Below are 17,185 nucleotides of genomic sequence, written 5' to 3'. Positions count from 1 at the left end.
CAAATTCATTAGGGACGCAAAAAGACAATAGAGACTCAAACTTGAATTGATGTTCGACAACTCAGACTCGATACGCATGTGGCAAGGATTACAGACTACAAAGGCAAATCCAGCTGTGTGTTGCCCACCGAAGCCTCCCTCCCAGACAAGATTAACACATTCTGTGCTCGCTTCGAGCCAGACAATACCGAGCCATCCAGGAAGACTCTTGCTGCTCCGGACGACCAGGTGCTTACGCTCTCCGAGGCCGAAGTGAGGAAAACTCTAAAAAGAGTGAATACTCACAAAGCCGCGTCCTCAGAGTGTGTGCTGACCAGCTGACGGGTGTCTTTTCGGATATCTTCAACCTGTCCCTATCCCAGGCTTTAGTCCCCACCTGTCCCAGGATGTAGTCCCCAAAAACATGGTGACATGCCCAAATGACTATCGCCCCGTCACACTCACCCCGGTCATCATGAAGTGCTTTGAGAGGCTGGTCATGGCCCACATCAAGGCCAGCATGCCCAGCAAACTGGACCCACTCCAATTTGCCTACAGCTCCAACAGATCCACGGAATATGCCATTTCCATCGCTGTTCACATGGCCGTAACACATTGGGACAAGAGGAACACCTATGTGAGAATGTTGTTCATTGACCACAGTTTAGCATTCAACACTATTGTTCTCTCCAAGCTCAACATCAAGCTCCGAGACTTTGGTCTGGATACCACCTTCTACAACTGGATCCTGGACTTCCTGATGGGCAGACCAAAGGCTATGAGGATTGGCAACACCACCTCCTCCACACAGGGCCCCTAAGGGGTGTGTCCTCAGCCCTCTGCCGTACTCCCTGTTCACTCACGACTGCGTGACTTTGCACGACACCAACTTCATCATCAAGTTTGCTGATGACACCACGGTTGTAGGCCTGATAACCAACAATACGAGTCAGCCTATAGGGAGGAGGTAAGTGAACTGGCATTGTGGTGCCAGGACAACAACCTCTCCTTCAACGTCAGCAAAACAAAGGAGTTGATTGTTGACTTCAGGAAGAAGAGTAGGGAACATGCCCTGATCCACATCAACGGGACTGCAGTAGAGTCAGCAGTCTTAAGTTCCTCGGTGTCCACATCACAGAGGACTTGACATGGACCAACAACACCACCACTCGTCAAGAGGGCGCTGAAGAAATTTGGCATGCCACTCCAGGTCATCTCCAAATACTACCGCTGCACCATCAAGAGCGTCCTGACCGGTTGCATCATAGCCTGGTACAGGAATTGCTCTGTCCACAACCACAAGGCCCTCCAGAGGGTGGTGAAGACGGCCCAGTACATCACCGGGACCGTGCTCCCACCCATCTAAAACATCTACTCGAAACGGTGCCAGTGTGAGGCTCGGATTAATTCCTTCAATTTTCCACTCTTCACCTCGGTGTGAACAGGAACGATTCAAGCTACTAAAATAAACAATTGGAAAACGAGACTGTCCTACGTTGCGCCAACTAAACTGTCCCATAGCGGTAGAGCATATCACCCCCTGGACATTGTGTGCTGAAGCTTGTACTTATTCTCATATGTTTCCTAATCACAAACAATTACTGTAGTAATTCTTCAATTTGCTAGCGCAATTAGTAAATGGCTGAGAAAGCGACCGAGACGACGATGGCTATGCCGGGTTTGGGGTCGTGATCATGCCTCCAGTCATGCGATTATAGTATTTCTCTGAAAGATACTAACGATATACAGTACCAGTCAAAAGTTTGGACACACCTACTCATTCAAGGGTTTTTCTTTATTTTTACTATTTTCTACATTGTACAATAATAGTGAAGACATCAAAACCATGAAATAACACATATTGAATCATGTAGTAACCAAAACAGTGTTAAACAAATCAAAATCTATTTTATATTTGAGATTCTTCAAAGTAGCCACCCTTTACATTGATGACAGCTTTGCACACTCTTGGCATTCTCTCAACCAGCTTCATGAGGTAGTCACCTGGAATGCATTTCAATTAACAGGTGTGCCTTGTTAAAAGTTAATTTGGGGAATTTCCTTCCTTCTTAATGCGTTTGAGCCAATCAGTTTGTTGTGACAAGGTAGGGGTGGTATACAGAAGATAGCCCTATTTGGTAAAATACCAAGTCCATATTATGGCAAGAACAGCTCAAATAAGCAAAGAGAAATGACAGTCCATCATTACTTTAAGACATGAAGGTCAGTCAATACAGAACATTTCAAGAACTTCGAACGTTTCTTAAAGTGCAGTCGCAAAAACCATCAAGCGCTATGATGAAACTGGCTCTCACAGGAAAGGAAGACAGAGAGTTACCTCTGCTGCAGAGGATAAGTTCATTAGAGTTAACTGCACCTCAGATTGCAGCACAAATGAATGCTTCACAGAGTTCAAGTAACAGACACATCTCAACATCAACTGTTCAGAGGAAACTGCATGAATCAGGCCTTCATGGTCGAATTGTTGCAAAGAAACCCCTACTAAAGGACACCAATAATAAGAAGAGACTTGCTTGTGCCAAGAAACACGAGCAATGGACATTAGACCGGTGGAAATCTGTCCTTTGGTCTGATGAGTCCAAATTGGAGATTTTTGGTTCCAACCGCCGTGTCTTTGTGAGACGCAAAGTAGGTGAACGGATGATCTCCATGAAGCATGGAGAATGAGGTGTGATGGTGTGGGGGTGCTTTGCTGGTGACACTGTCCGTGATTTATTTAGAATTCAAGGCACACTTAACCAGCATAGCTACCAAATCAAATCAAATCAAATTTTATTGGTCACATGCGCCGAATTCAACAGGTGCAGACATTACAGTGAAATGCTTACTTACAGCCCTTAACCAACAGTGCATTTATTTTAAACAAAAAAAGTAAAAATAAAACAACAACAAAAAAAAGTGTTGAGAAAAAAAAAGAGCAGAAGTAAAATAAAGTGACAGTAGGGAGGCTATATATACAGGGGGGTACCGTTGCAGAGTCAAGGTGCGGGGGCACCGGCTAGTTGAGGTAGTTGAGGTAATATGTACATGTGGGTAGAGTTAAAGTGACTATGCATAAATACTTAACAGAGTAGCAGCAGCGTAAAAAGGATGGGGTGGGGGGGCAGTGCAAATAGTCCGGGTAGCCATGATTAGCTGTTCAGGAGTCTTATGGCTTGGGGGTAGAAGCTGTTGAGAAGTCTTTTGGACCTAGACTTGGCACTCCGGTACCGCTTGCCGTGCGGTAACAGAGAGAACAGTCTATGACTAGGGTGGCTGGAGTCTTTGACAATTTTGAGGGCCTTCCTCTGACACCGCCTGGTATAGAGGTCCTGGATGGCAGGAAGCTTTGCCCCAGTGATGTACTGGGCCGTACGCACTACCCTCTGTAGTGCCTTGCGGTCGGAGGCCAAGCAGTTGCCATACCAGGCGGTGATGCAACCAGTCAGGATGCTCTCGATGGTGCAGCTGTAGAATTTTTTGAGGATCTGAGGACCCATGCCAAATCTTTTTAGTCTCCTGAGGGGAAATAGGCTTTGTCGTGCCCTCTTCACGACTGTCTTGGTGTGTTTGGACCATGATAGTTCGTTGGTGATGTGGACACCAAGGAACTTGAAGCTCTCAACCTGTTCCACTACAGCCCCGTCGATGAGAATGGGGGCGTGCTCAGTCCTCTTTTTTTTCCTGTAGTCCACAATCATCTCCTTTGTCTTGGTCACATTGAGGGAGAGGTTGTTGTCCTGGCACCACACGGCCAGATCTCTGACCTCCTCCCTATAGGCTGTCTCATCGTTGTCGGTGATCAGGCCTACCACTGTTGTGTCGTCGGCAAACTTAATGATGGTGTTGGAGTCGTGCCTGGCCATGCAGTCATGGGTGAACAGAGAGTACAGGAGGGGACTGAGCACGCACCCCTGAGGGGCCCCCGTGTTGAGGATCAGTGTGGCAGATGTGTTGTTACCTACCTTTACCACCTGGGGGCGGCCCGTCAGGAAGTCCAGGATCCAGTTGCAGCGGGAGGTGTTTAGTCCCAGGATCCTTAGCTTAGTGATGAGCTTAGAGGGCACTATGGTGTTGAATGCTGAGCTGTAGTCAATGAATAGCATTCTCACGTAGGTGTTCCTCTTGTCCAGGTGGGAAAGGGCAGTGTGGAGTGCAATAGAGATTGCATCATCTGTGGATCTGTTGGGGCGGTATGCAAATTGGAGTGGGTCTAGGGTTTCTGGGATAATGCTGTTGATGTGAGCCATGACCAGCCTTTCAAAGCACTTCATGGCTACAGACGTCAGTGCTACGGGTCGGTAGTCATTTAGGCAGGTTATCTTAGAGTCCTTGGGCACGGGGACTATGGTGGTCTGCTTGAAACATGTTGGTATTACAGACTCAGTCAGGGACATGTTGAAAATGTCAGTGAAGACACTTGCCAGTTGGTCAGCACATGCTCGGAGTACACGTCCTGGTAATCCGTCTGGCCCTAAGGCCTTGTGAATGTTGACCTGCTTAAAAGTCTTACTCACATCGGCTACGGAGAGCGTGATCACATAGTCATCCGGAACAGCTGGTGCTCTCATGCATGCTTCAGTGTTGCTTGCCTCGAAGCGAGCATAGAAGTGGTTTAGCTCGTCTGGTAGGCTTGTGTCACTGGGCAGCTCGCGGCTGTGCTTCCCTTTGTAGTCTGTAATAGTTTTCAAGCCCTGCCACATCCGACGAGCGTCAGAGCCAGTGTAGTACGATTCAATCTTAGTCCTGTATTGACTCTTTGCCTGTTTGATGGTTCGTCGGAGGTCATAGCGGGATTTCTTATAAGCGTCCGGGTTAGAGTCCCGTTCCTTGAAAGCGGCAGCTCTACCCTTTAGCTCAGTGTGGATGTTTCCTGTAATCCATGGCTTCTGGTTGGGGTATGTACGTACGATCACTGTGGGGACGACATCATCGATGCACTTATTGATGAAGCCAGTGACTGATGTGGTGTACTCCTCAATGCTGTCTGAAGAATCCCGGAACATGTTCCAGTCTGTGCTAGCAAAACAGTCCTGTAGCTTAGCATCTGCGTCATCTGACCACTTTTTTATTAACCGAGTCACTGGTGCTTCCTGCTTTAGTTTTTGCTTATAAGCAGGAATCAGGAGGATAGAGTTATGGTCAGATTTGCCAAATGGAGGGCGAGGGAGAGCTTTGTATGCGTCTCTGTGTGTGGAGTAAAGGTGGTCTAGAGTTTTTTTCCCTCTGGTTGCACATTTAACATGCTGGTAGAAATTAGGTACAACGGATTTAAGTTTCCCTGCATTAAAGTCCCCGGCCACTAGGAGCGCTGCATCTGGATGAGCGTTTTCCTGTTGATTAATGGCCTTGTACAACTCATTCAGTGCAATCTTAATGCCAGCATTGGTTTGTGGTGGTAAATAGACAGCTATGAAAAATATAGATGAAAACTCTCTTGGTAAATAGTGTGGTCTACAGCTTATCATAAGATACTCTACCTCAGGCGAGCAAAACCTCGAGACTTCCTTAGTATTTGATTTTGTGCATCAGCTGTTGTTTACAAATATATACAGACCGCCACCCCTTGTCTTACCGGAGTCAGCCGTTCTGTCCTGCCGATGTAGCGTATAGCCTGCTAGCTGAATGTTATCATTGTCGTCGTTCAGCCACGACTCGGTGAAACATAAGATATTACAGTTTTTAATGTCCCGTTGGTAGGATAACCGTAATCTTAAGTCGTCCACTTTATTTTCAAAAGATTGAACGTTGGCTAATAGGATTGATGGAAGAGGCAGTTTACTTGCTCGCCGTCGGATCCTTACAAGGCACCCCGATCTACGTCCACGATATCTCCGTCTCTTCCTCACGCGAATGACGGGGATTTGGGCCTTGTCGGGTGTCTGTATGATATCCTTCGCGGCCGCCTCGTTGAAGAAAAAGTCTTCGTCCAATACGAGGTGAGTATTCGCTGTCCTGATATCCAGAAGCTCTTTTTGGTTATAAGAGACGATGGCAGAAACATTATGTACAAAATAAATTACAAATAACGCGGAAAAACACACATAATAGTACAATTGGTTAGAGGGCTGTAAAACGGCAGCCATCTTCTCCGGCGCTGATGAGTCAAGGCCGGAGAATTCTGCAGCGATACGTCATCCCATCTGGTTTGCGCTTCGTGGGACTATCATTTGGACAATGACCCAAAACACAGGAGAGTGATGGAGTGCTGCATCAGATGACCTGGCCTCCACAATCACCCAACCTCAAACCAATTGAGATGGTTTGGGATGAGTTGGACCGCAGAGTGAAGGAAAAGCAGCCAACAAGTGCTCAGCATATGTGGGAACTCCTTCAAGACTGTTGGAAAAGCATTCCTCATGAAGCAGGTTGAGAAAATGCCAAGAGTGTGCAAAGCTGTCATCAAGGCAAAGGGTGGCTACTTTGAAGAATCTAAAATCTAAAATCTATTTTGATTTGTTTAACACTTATTTGGTTACTACATGATTCCATATGTGTTATTTCATAGTTTTGATGTTTTCACTATTATTCTACAATGTAGAAAATAGTAAAAATAAAGAAAAACTGTTGAATGAGTCCGTGTGCACAATGCCACGTACTGTGTGCAAACTCCCTGGAAAGACGTGTAGCATTCTTGAGGAAGCTTGGAGTTACCAATGGAAACTTTCCTGGGAGCGAGGAGCAAGAGGCGGAGAGAGACTTGGGGCTGTGATCAGAACAGGTGGAACTAGCATCCCAACAGGGAGATTGTGAGACGGCTGGTTACATACAGGGCCCAGGTTCGGATGATGACTTAGTGTCTCTGGGCGGCTCCTGGGGTTTCTCGGGTGACGAAGAGGGCTTAGTTCCGGGACAGCCACCTCCTCATGCTACGGGAGTAGCGGGGGAAAACCTAGTATCCAACACATAGGTGAAGTGGCCGTATTCACCCCGCGGCAGAAGTAATAATATAATATAATAATATGCCATTTAGCAGACGCTTTTATCCAAAGCGACTTACAGTCATGTGTGCATACATTTTTAGGTATGGGTGGTCCCGGGGATCAAACCCACTACCCTGGCGTTACAAGCGCCATGCTCTACCAATTGAGCTACAGAGGATCAAGGTTCGGTGGATGGCAAGCTAGCTGGTTACTTAGCCCTGTAGTCTAACAAGGGCGTGGCTAATGTGAATCCTATCTTCCGGAAGGCCGACAGGCAGAGATCTGCCAGCTAAGCGGGCTTCCCCAGGGGCCGGCCCAGTACCAGATCAGACCGGCCTGGTTCCCAGGCGCAACGCCGGTCTGCCTGGCACAAGCGCCACCCAACTTCCAGGGGTGAGGTGAGAGATGGTCCTGCCATGGTGCAGGGAAGGAGACAGCCCCTGTGCACCTACCTCAGGGATGGGGAATGTCACGAGTTTGGGTCCTCCCTTGCCAGTTGCCCCAAACACCCATGGTGACAACAGTACCTTCAAGTGGCACGTCTAATTGGGGTACGTCACCGATGGCCAAAGCCCCCAAACTCAGAGTGGACCGGACTTCAGGCAAACGTTTGCACCTAAACACATTGTTTCAACCCCATTGTTTTCAGGTTTCAAGAGTGTTGTGTATTCCACATGAGTTCAATAAAATATGTCCCTCCTCCACATTCAGACACAATACTGTCAAGAGTGGTGGAGATAAAAAAAAATTGAAAAATAACCTATTTCTTCCAGTCCACGAGGGGGCGTCATTGCCCCCTCAGATGGTGCTTTACTGGAGACTCACTGCCTGCTCCAACCAATGGCGCGCATGCGGAAAGGGATGGGGGTTTACGTCCAATTCTAGACATGCGTGCCCTGAACAAACATCTCAGAATTTGCAAATTCAAGATGCTCACAAACTAGCGACTGTTACGATCTGTGCATCCCGGCGAATGATTCACCACCATCGACCTAAAGGATGTGTACTTTCATTTGTCCATGTACCGCAGTCACAGAAAGTTCCTGAGATTCCATTACGAGGCGATAACCTACGAGTTTTTGGTACTCCCGTTCTGCTTGTCCTTCTTGCCTCACGTCTTTTCAAAGGTGGTGGAGGCAGCTCTGGCACCCATGGCGGGCCAGGGGCTGAGGGTATTGGCCTATCTGGTTGATTGGCTGATAGCAGCGGAGTCAAAGGAACAAGTGGTGTTCCTCACATCCAGGTTGGTGTCCCATGTTCAGTCTCTAGGTTATATTGTAAACCAGAAAAAGAGCTGTCTAACCCCATTGCAGGGCATTCCACTCCTGGGTCTCGAGTTAGACTTGTACGCAAATCATGCATTTCTATCCCCGGAGAGGGGGTTCCAGCTCTTCTTGGCCCAATTTCGGTTGGGGCACTTAGTATGTTTTCGCCAGTTCCTGCGCCTACTGGGGATAATGGCTTTTATGATAGTGGTCATTCCCCTGGGACTATTATTGATGCGGCCGTTCCAGCGCTGGGTGCTAGCAACACGCTTGGATGCATCTCGCTACCTAAGCCGGTCGATTCAGGTGTCCCTGACATGCCTTCGGGCACTGGCCCAGTGGACGGGCACTGGCCCAGTGGACGGATCCCTGGCTGCTGTCACAAGGGGTTCTCATGGGCCAGGTATTGTCCAGCAAGGTGGTCACGATAGACACGTGACCCCAAGGGTGGGGCATGCTGTGCGAGGGTTACTCAATTTGGGGAGTATGGACGGTGTCTCTGAGTGCCCGGCATATCAATTACCTGGAACTTCTGAATGCGTACTTAGCACTCAGGTGCCTCTTCCCACGTTTGTCGGGCCGACATTTGCTGGTCAGATCCGACAATATGACGACGGTGGAATACATCACATGACGGGGGGGGATCGGTCTCTTCCCCTCCTAACCTTGGCTCGCTTCCTGTTGCTGTGGAGTAGGGCGCATTTGCTCTCACTTCAGGCCGTGCATTTTCCAGGTTGCCTCTGCTATCTAGGGGGGAGGGCCCTCTTCCTCAGGAGTGGATACTACTGGGTGGTTGCCCAGATATGGGTGAGGTTCGGCAGGGCCCACATAGATCTTTACGCATCGCAAGAAAATGTGCAGTGTCGGGAACGGACGCTCTGCGCATCAGTGGCCTCAGACCCTCCTTTACGCGTTTCCACCAGTGGTTCTGATTCAGCCCACGTTGGAGAGGGTGTGGCTTGTGGCTCCCCGTTGGCCCAGGCAGCCTTGGTTCGCGGAGCTTGTTCGCCTTTTAGGCAGGGACCCATGGCAACTCCCGTTGCGCAAGGACCTGGACCTGTTGTCCCAGTCGCACGGACAGGTTTGGCACAAGAGGCTGGTGATTTGGTTCCTATGGGCTTGGCCCCTGAGAGGGCCAATCTGATGGCTAGGGGTTTACCTCTGAATATTATTGCTACCATTGAGTCTGCAAGGGCTCCCTCCACGAGAGGGCTGAATGCGTATAAGTGGCAAGCGTTTGAGCTCTGGTGCCAAGACAAAGGAATAGTTCCTTTTCAGTACTCTGTGAGGGACATCCTTATTTCCCTACAGGAGCTTTTCGAGCAGGGACGCACATTGTCCACGTTTAAAGTGTACATGGCCGCTATCTCAGCGTGTCATGTGGGAATTGATGGAGCCTCAAGGGGGCTCATCCTCTGGTGGTGCGGTTCCTGAAAGGTGTACATAATCTCAGACCGGTATCTAAACCTATTGCGCCCACATGGGACTTGGTGCTGGTTTTGAAAGCGCTGTGTGCGGCCCCCTTTGAGCCGCTGGAGTTGGTGGATCTGAAGATCCTCTCCTACAAAACCTCCCTTCTCATGGCTTTGGCCTCAACTAAACGTGTTGGGGACCTCCACGCGTTATCCGTGCACCCTTCCTGTACTCAGTTTGCCCCGGGCGACTCTAAGTTGACGTTGCGTCCAAATGCGGCCTTCGCCCCGAAAGTCATGGCTATGTCCTGCAGATCCTTAGCTTTTGAGCTATTTGCCTTTTCACTTAGCTTATTTTGCTTCTGTAGAGCAACAGAGGTTACATGCCCTGTGTCCCGTGCGAGCTTTATACACGTACATTGAACGGACCCGCGATATCCGGTTATGTTACCAGCTTTTTATGTTTTGCTAATCAAGCTCGCGGCAGGGCGCTCTCTAAGCAGTGTCTCTCCCACTGGATTGTGGAGACTATCTCCCTGGAACATAGCAGCAAGGGGCAAGGGTTACCTAGCGGTGTACGCACCCACTCCACCAGGGGTCTGGCAGCGTCTTGGGCATTGTTTAAAGGGTTGACTATAGTAGATATTTGTGCTGCGGCAAGTTGGGCATCACCACACACCTTTGTAAAGTTTTATCGCTTGGATGTCACTGCTCCCAGTGTAGGCCACAATGTGCTTACTGCTAGGACATGGGAAAGTCACTAGGCAGTGCACTGTGTGCACAATACTCAGACTGCCGCATCTAGCGGGGTCAGGTCTGGGTGGTTTGCCATGGGCCATTTCTTTTAGTATTTGTTGGGGTTGGCTTGGGGATTGATTATATTTCCCCATAGTGTGTTGTATTAAGTTGACTAACTGAAAGGGAACGTAACGTTATGACTATAACTAGTGTTCCCTGAAGGAGGGAAAAGAGATACAACACCTGTTTGGCCCCATGCCGCCCGTTCCTGGGCTCGGTGAAGAGCAGTCTTAAATTGAAGGAATGAATCCGAGCCTCACGCTTATCACCTGTGGAAGGCAGGACTTCAACCGAAGTTGCAAGAGTGCGACTCCCCATAGTATAGTGTACCTCGTTTCCCTCCTTCAAGGAACAGTAGTTATAATCATAACGTTACGTTTCTATCTACAAGCCATCAGACTGCTGAAAACTTGAACTGGACTGACCACCTGCGCTGATTCTTTGCACCTTAGCACACATGCACTCACTCACGCACACACCCACACATATACAGTACATTCATGCTACACACACACACACATCACAACTGCTGCTACCAGACTCTTATTATGATTGCTAAATTTAAACCCTTGCCCCCCAATCCCCCCTTCCGCAAAATGTGTAAATATTGGACTATAAATTGTGCCTTCCTGTATTATACTTATGCTAAAATGTTTATTCTATTCTACTGAGCCATTTACTTTATGTCCGTATTCTTATCTTTTATTATTTCTTATTGTCATTGAATTGTCGAGAAGGAACCTGCAAGTAAGCATTTCATTGGATCGAGTATCCCATGTGTATCCCGTACATACGACTAATAAAACTTGAAACTTGAAACACACACTCAGGGACAAGTGGGGAATAAACAGCATGATGAAACCCTACACTCTGTCAGCTACCAGTAAGGAGTGGCCCTGAAAACAAACACACGCACGCTGCCCAGTCTTACCGTAGGCAAACACTTCCCTCTCACACAAACCTCATGATTCCTGTTTGTTTTCTATGAAACACAAGCAAACATGTGGAAAAGCCACAGACAGTAACCCATGTAAGTAACTGTGTTCATAGAATTGCTATATGGAAGTTGCACCTAACAACAGATCTAGGATTAGATTATCCTACCACAATTCAAACCTTAACCATTAGGGGGAATGGATACATACATGACCCTGTATCAGTGTTTATGACAACTTCTAGGTACTCTGTCAAGGACATCTGTAGTCAGAGAAGCAGGCGTGTCCCACTACACACTAATCACTGTTAAAGTAGCAGAGTCAAAACAAAGTCACTAAACTGGTTACTATGCCGATTAGTAGCATTCCTCTCCATGGCAACAGAGATCCCCCTGGGGATATAATCCCAGGAGAAGGTTCTGTAATACTGCAGTTGTGTTGAGTAAATGACTGTTGGCCTAATACCCTGGTGCTATTGAGTAAATATGCCTAATACCCTGGTGCTATTGAGTAAATAGGCCTAATATCCTGGTGCTATTGAGTAAATATGCCTAATACCCTGGTGCTATTGAGTAAATAGGCCTAATACCCTGGTGCTATTGAGTAAATAGGCCTAATATCCTAGTGCTATTGAGTAAATATGCCTAATATCCTGGTGCTATTGAGTAAATATGCCTAATATCCTGGTGCTATTGAGTATATAGGCCTAATACCCTGGTGCTATTGAGTAAATATGCCTAATATCCTGGTGCTATTGAGTAAATAGGCCTAATATCCTGGTGCTATTGAGTAAATATGCCTAATATCCTGGTGCTATAGAGTAAATATGCCTAATATCCTGGTGCTATTGAGTAAATATGCCTAATATCCTGGTGCTATTGAGTAAATATGCCTAATATCCTGGTGCTATTGAGTAAATATGCCTAATACTCTGGTGCTATTGAGTAAATAGGCCTAATACCCTGGTGCTATTGAGTAAATAGGCCTAATATCCTGGTGCTATTGAGTAAATAGGCCTAATACCCTGGTGCTATTGAGTAAATATGCCTAATACTCTGGTGCTATTGAGTAAATAGGCCTAATACCCTGGTGCTATTGAGTAAATATGCCTAATATCCTGGTGCTATTGAGTAAATATGCCTAATACTCTGGTGCTATTGAGTAAATAGGCCTAATACCCTGGTGCTATTGAGTAAATATGCCTAATATCCTGGTGCTATTGAGTAAATAGGCCTAATACCCTGGTGCTATTGAGTAAATAGGCCTAATACCCTGGTGCTATTGAGTAAATAGGCCTAATATCCTGGTGCTATTGAGTAAATAGGCCTAATATCCTGGTGCTATTGAGTAAATAGGCCTAATATCCTGGTGCTATTGAGTAAATAGGCCTAATACCCTGGTGCTATTGAGTAAATATGCCTAATATCCTGGTGCTATTGAGTAAATAGGCCTAATACCCTGGTGCTATTGAGTATATAGGCCTAATACCCTGGTGCTATTGAGTAAATAGGCCTAATACTGTGGTGTGGCTTACTTGAGGTTTTCTACCAAACTCCACCATTGTTTTTCAATCTCGATCCTGGGGTCTCCTAGATGGTGCAGGCTTTTGTTCCAGGCGAACAATAACACACCTGATTCAACTAATCAAGGACTTGACAATTAAAGTAGTTGATTAATTGAATCAGTTGTCTTAGTACTGGGCTGGAACATAAACTGCACAGTCAGAAGGCAAAGGGACTCTATTTAAAGGTGACAAGACGGCACTATGTATAACGATAAAATTGCTAAATGTGTAGTACCCATTTGTCAGTTAATCCAATCTGTCACTGTATGGTGATTCGAATCTCATTAGCTATACATTTATTACCTCTCAAGCTAATTTCATGAAGTCTTAATGACCTTGTGAAATGGGGGAGCCAAAACGACATTTTTAGCAGATCACTTTCTAGAGAGGGTGACAAGGGTCAAAATATTTGGTTAAGACCCAAATGTGAAGGCCGTACTCCTTCCTATTTGAGAAACGTGGACATGCTATTAGTTACATAACATTCCTGTGCAGTACTGAGGACTTCACACAAGCTTTGGTCAATACTTCAAGCAAAATATCATTTATGGCCTACTTTGCATGCCCCAAACCCATTGACAAAACTTTCTGTTAAAGGAAAACTCCACCCAAAAACTATATTTTGGTATTTGTTTCATTAGCCCATTTTTCACATAGTCCCAAAATGTTTTGCTTGTCAGCAATCAAGTTTTCAAGATATGTAACTTTCAAAATACAGAAATGGTCCCTGTATAATTCATTTTGCATCATATGATGTTGCGTTTCGCAAAATGCATTGAACAGAGCAGTGTAGCGTAGGGTGCGACTGAAATTGTGCGGGTGTGGAGAGCGCTGGGCATGAAGCGCTGGGCATCTTATTGTTATGACATACAGTGCATTCGGAAAGTATTCAGACCCCTTGACTTTTTCCACATTTTTCTATGTTACAGCCTTATTCTAAAATGGATTCAATATTTTTTTATCCTCATCAATCTACACACAATGCCCCATAATGACAAAGCGAACAGGTTTTTATACATTTTTGAAAATGTATATATATATCAAAAAAAATATTTACATAAGTATTCAGACCCTTTGCTATGATACTCGACATTGAGCTCAGGTGCATCCTGTTTCCATTGTTATCCTTGAGATGTTTATACAACTTGATTGGAGTCCACCTGTGGTAAATTCAATTGATTGGACATGATTTGGAAAGGCAAACACCTGTCTACATAAGGTCCCACAGTTGACAGTGCATGTCAGAGGAAAACCAAGCCATGAGGTCGAAGGAATTGTCCGTAGAGCTCCGAGACAGGATTGTGTCAAGACACAGATCTGGGGAAGGGTACCAAAACATTTCTGCAGCATTGAAGGTCCCCAAGAACACAGTGGCCTCCATCATTCTTAAATGGAAGAAGTTTGGAACCACCAAGACTCTTTCAGAGTTGGCCGCCCGGCCAAACTGAGCGATCGGGGGAGAAGGACCTTGGTCAGTGATGTGACCAAGAAACCGATGGTCACTCTGACAGAGCTCCAGAGTTCCTCTGTGGAGATGGGAAAACCTTCCAGAAGGACAACCATCTCTGCAGCACTCCACCAATCAGGCCTTTATGGTAGAGTGGCCAGAAGGAAGCCACTCCTCAGTAAAAGGCACATGACAGCCCTCTTGGAGATTGCCAAAAGGCACCTAAAGGACTCTCAGACCATGAGAAACAAGATTCTCTGGTCTGATGAAACCAAGATTGAACTCTTTGGCCTGAATGCCAAGCGTCACATCTGGAAGAAACCTGGAACCATCCCTACGGTGAAGCATGGTGTTGGCAGCATCATGCCGTGGGGATGTTTTTCAGCGACCAAGGCCTTTCTCCTCCGATTGCGCAGTTTGGCCGGGCGGCCAGCTCTAGGAAGAGTCTTGGTGGTTCCAAACTTCTTCCATTTAAGAACGATGGAGGCCACTGTGTTCTTGGGGACCTTCAATGCTGCAGACATTTTTTGGTACCCTTCCCCAGATCTGTGCCTTTACACAATCCTGTCTCGGAGCTCTACATACAATTCCTTCGACCTCATGGCTTGGTTTTTGCTCTGACATGCACTGTCAACTGTGGGACCTTATTTAAACAGGTGTGTGCCTTTCCAAATCATGTCCAATCAATTGAATATATCATTATGGGGAATTGTGTGTAGATTTAATGAGAAAAAATGTTTGAAATCAATTTTAGAATAAGGCTGTAGGCATTCATTCCTATGGAGGACTACTTTTCTGAGGAGTGCCAATATGGCCGACCGGTGGCTTCAAAGCCTCTCCATGGCCAAAACAAGAATTAGACAACGAAGAAGAATTCTCTCCGCACACCATCTTTGAGACCCTTCCTTCTCTGCACACATTAGACATTGCTCTTCCCGTATTTGATAATCAGCTGTGTAGAGAGGGCTTAAACAGTTGCATTCTGGGTCTTGTAGTTTCATTGCCTAATGGCAAAAATAAATTTTCGTGAGCACCACCCCCCAAAAAGGACTTGTAGCCCCAAAGTGCCTCTCATGGCGTTCTGTCGATCTGTAACGCACCATATGGTAACGTTCATATACGGTTATATTCAACAGGGCCTTTCTCCAGCCAACATAGTGCCAGAGATTCAAATGTGTCAGGGCCACGTGTTCCTGGATGAGGTTATTGAATTGTTACACTTGATATACTATAATATGTAGTGACACTATGTCATGTGATTCAAATAATAAATAAACAAAATCTAAAGTCATTTAACTAGGCTATATGCTATTAGAATAAGGCTGTAGCGTAACAAAATGTGGAAAAAGTTAAGGGGTCTGTATAGTTTCCGAATGCACTGTACATGTAATTTTGTCCTTAAAACATTTAAATGAAATACTGTATAATTCCATTCATTCCTATGGAGGACTACTTTTCTGAGGAGTGCCAATATGGCCGACCGGTGGCTTCAAAGCTACTCCATGGCCAAAACAAAGCATCAGCAATCCAGGGTTTATATACATCATTGGTATGAACTAGGCTAATGTAAGAACACCCTCTTGTGGTTTACAACAGGTAAAACGTAAATGACAGGGGCATGGACTCAACATAGTATCTTCATCTGTCCTACTAACACGCCTTCACTTTGAGATAAAGAAACCCAATCTTTAGTGTGCAATAGAGGCCCACTTGTCTATGGTTCTCTCCCATTCTGTTTTTCAGAATAGTCAAGGAAGCAATTTTGCACTGTTGAGCAATATAACACAATGCTGTGTTGGGCATTTAAAAAATGTGATTTTTGTTGGTATAGAAGGATATTGGACATGTGTAACAGATAAGCATATCACTGCTGCATATATTAGAGTGTAAATATTGACGCCATTTATATATGTTAATAGTTCTTCACTAACATTCCATTCTCTTCAGAAGCTGATATGTTGTCTCTGGTTGCAGTGACCACAAAATATCAAACATCTCATTATTGCATTTTGCCTACTCATTTAGGGTGTTACAATATCTACAAATTAAGTACAAAAATAAAAAATAACAGGCTAATTCCATAGTGTTTATGAGCTATTATAGTTGATGTTTTCCTTATTTCATTTTAAGTCGAAAACAATTAGCACATTCCAAAAGTTGAAAAACTGGCTCTATTATATTAGGGGCATGTTTTTGAACGGTATGTGCCTGGATTATTTTGGGAAAACATGCGCAGTGAAGTCCACCTATAGAAAACTGTCACGAGCACTATTAGTTGAGTTATTAACAGGTTATACATGTCGGAAGCTGTCAAAAACCACAATTACGCACAACTGCAAGACATGAGGCCTTCATGATGAAGGCCTATATTGAAAGAGTTAACCGAACCTAGTGCTTTCTGTATCTATATCGACAGACCATGCATTAAATACATTGAAACTTCCTGCCTTCCATAACTGATACAGCGTACGGATGCTTTCTGAACTGACTGCACTCGCGCTTCCTTTGTAACCATGAGGTCAGAACGTAGGTTCACGTTCACCAAGGATGCAGATTGTCACGAAAAACAACAGTCAACAAAAACAGCTTGTATAGTTCACTTCTTGTCGCCACAATCAGTCCCCAAGTCAAGTGAATTACCTGTTAGAATTAGACAGCGAAGAAGAATTCTCTCCGCACTCCATCTTTGAGACCCTTCCTTCTCTGCACACGTTAGACATTGCTCTTCCCGTATTTGATAATCAGCTGTGTAGAGTGGGCTTAAACAGTTGCATTCTGGGTCTTGTAGTTTCATTGCCTAATGTCAAAAATAGATTTTCGTGAGCACCACCCCCCAAAAAGGACTCGTAGTCCCAAAGTGCC

General features: G+C 45.7%; 1 protein-coding gene across 1 annotated transcript in view; it reads right to left on the bottom strand.

Moving 5' to 3' along the window:
- Positions 1-17,079, bottom strand: part of LOC311117258 (uridine-cytidine kinase-like 1) — a 51,655-nt gene extending 34,576 nt beyond the window's left edge. Inside the window, exon 1 of the mRNA XM_084192228.1 lies at positions 16,964-17,079. Coding sequence (XP_084048354.1) covers positions 16,964-17,043 — 80 coding nt within the window. The 5' untranslated portion in view covers positions 17,044-17,079. The remainder of the gene's footprint in view (positions 1-16,963) is intronic.
- Positions 17,080-17,185: the final 106 nt, after the last annotated feature.

The sequence above is a fragment of the Coregonus lavaretus genome (genome assembly GCF_964263955.1).
Source record: "Coregonus lavaretus genome assembly, contig: HAP1_SCAFFOLD_2160, whole genome shotgun sequence".
Taxonomy (NCBI): domain Eukaryota; kingdom Metazoa; phylum Chordata; class Actinopteri; order Salmoniformes; family Salmonidae; genus Coregonus; species Coregonus lavaretus.
This window is presented reverse-complemented; position numbering and strand designations above follow the sequence as displayed.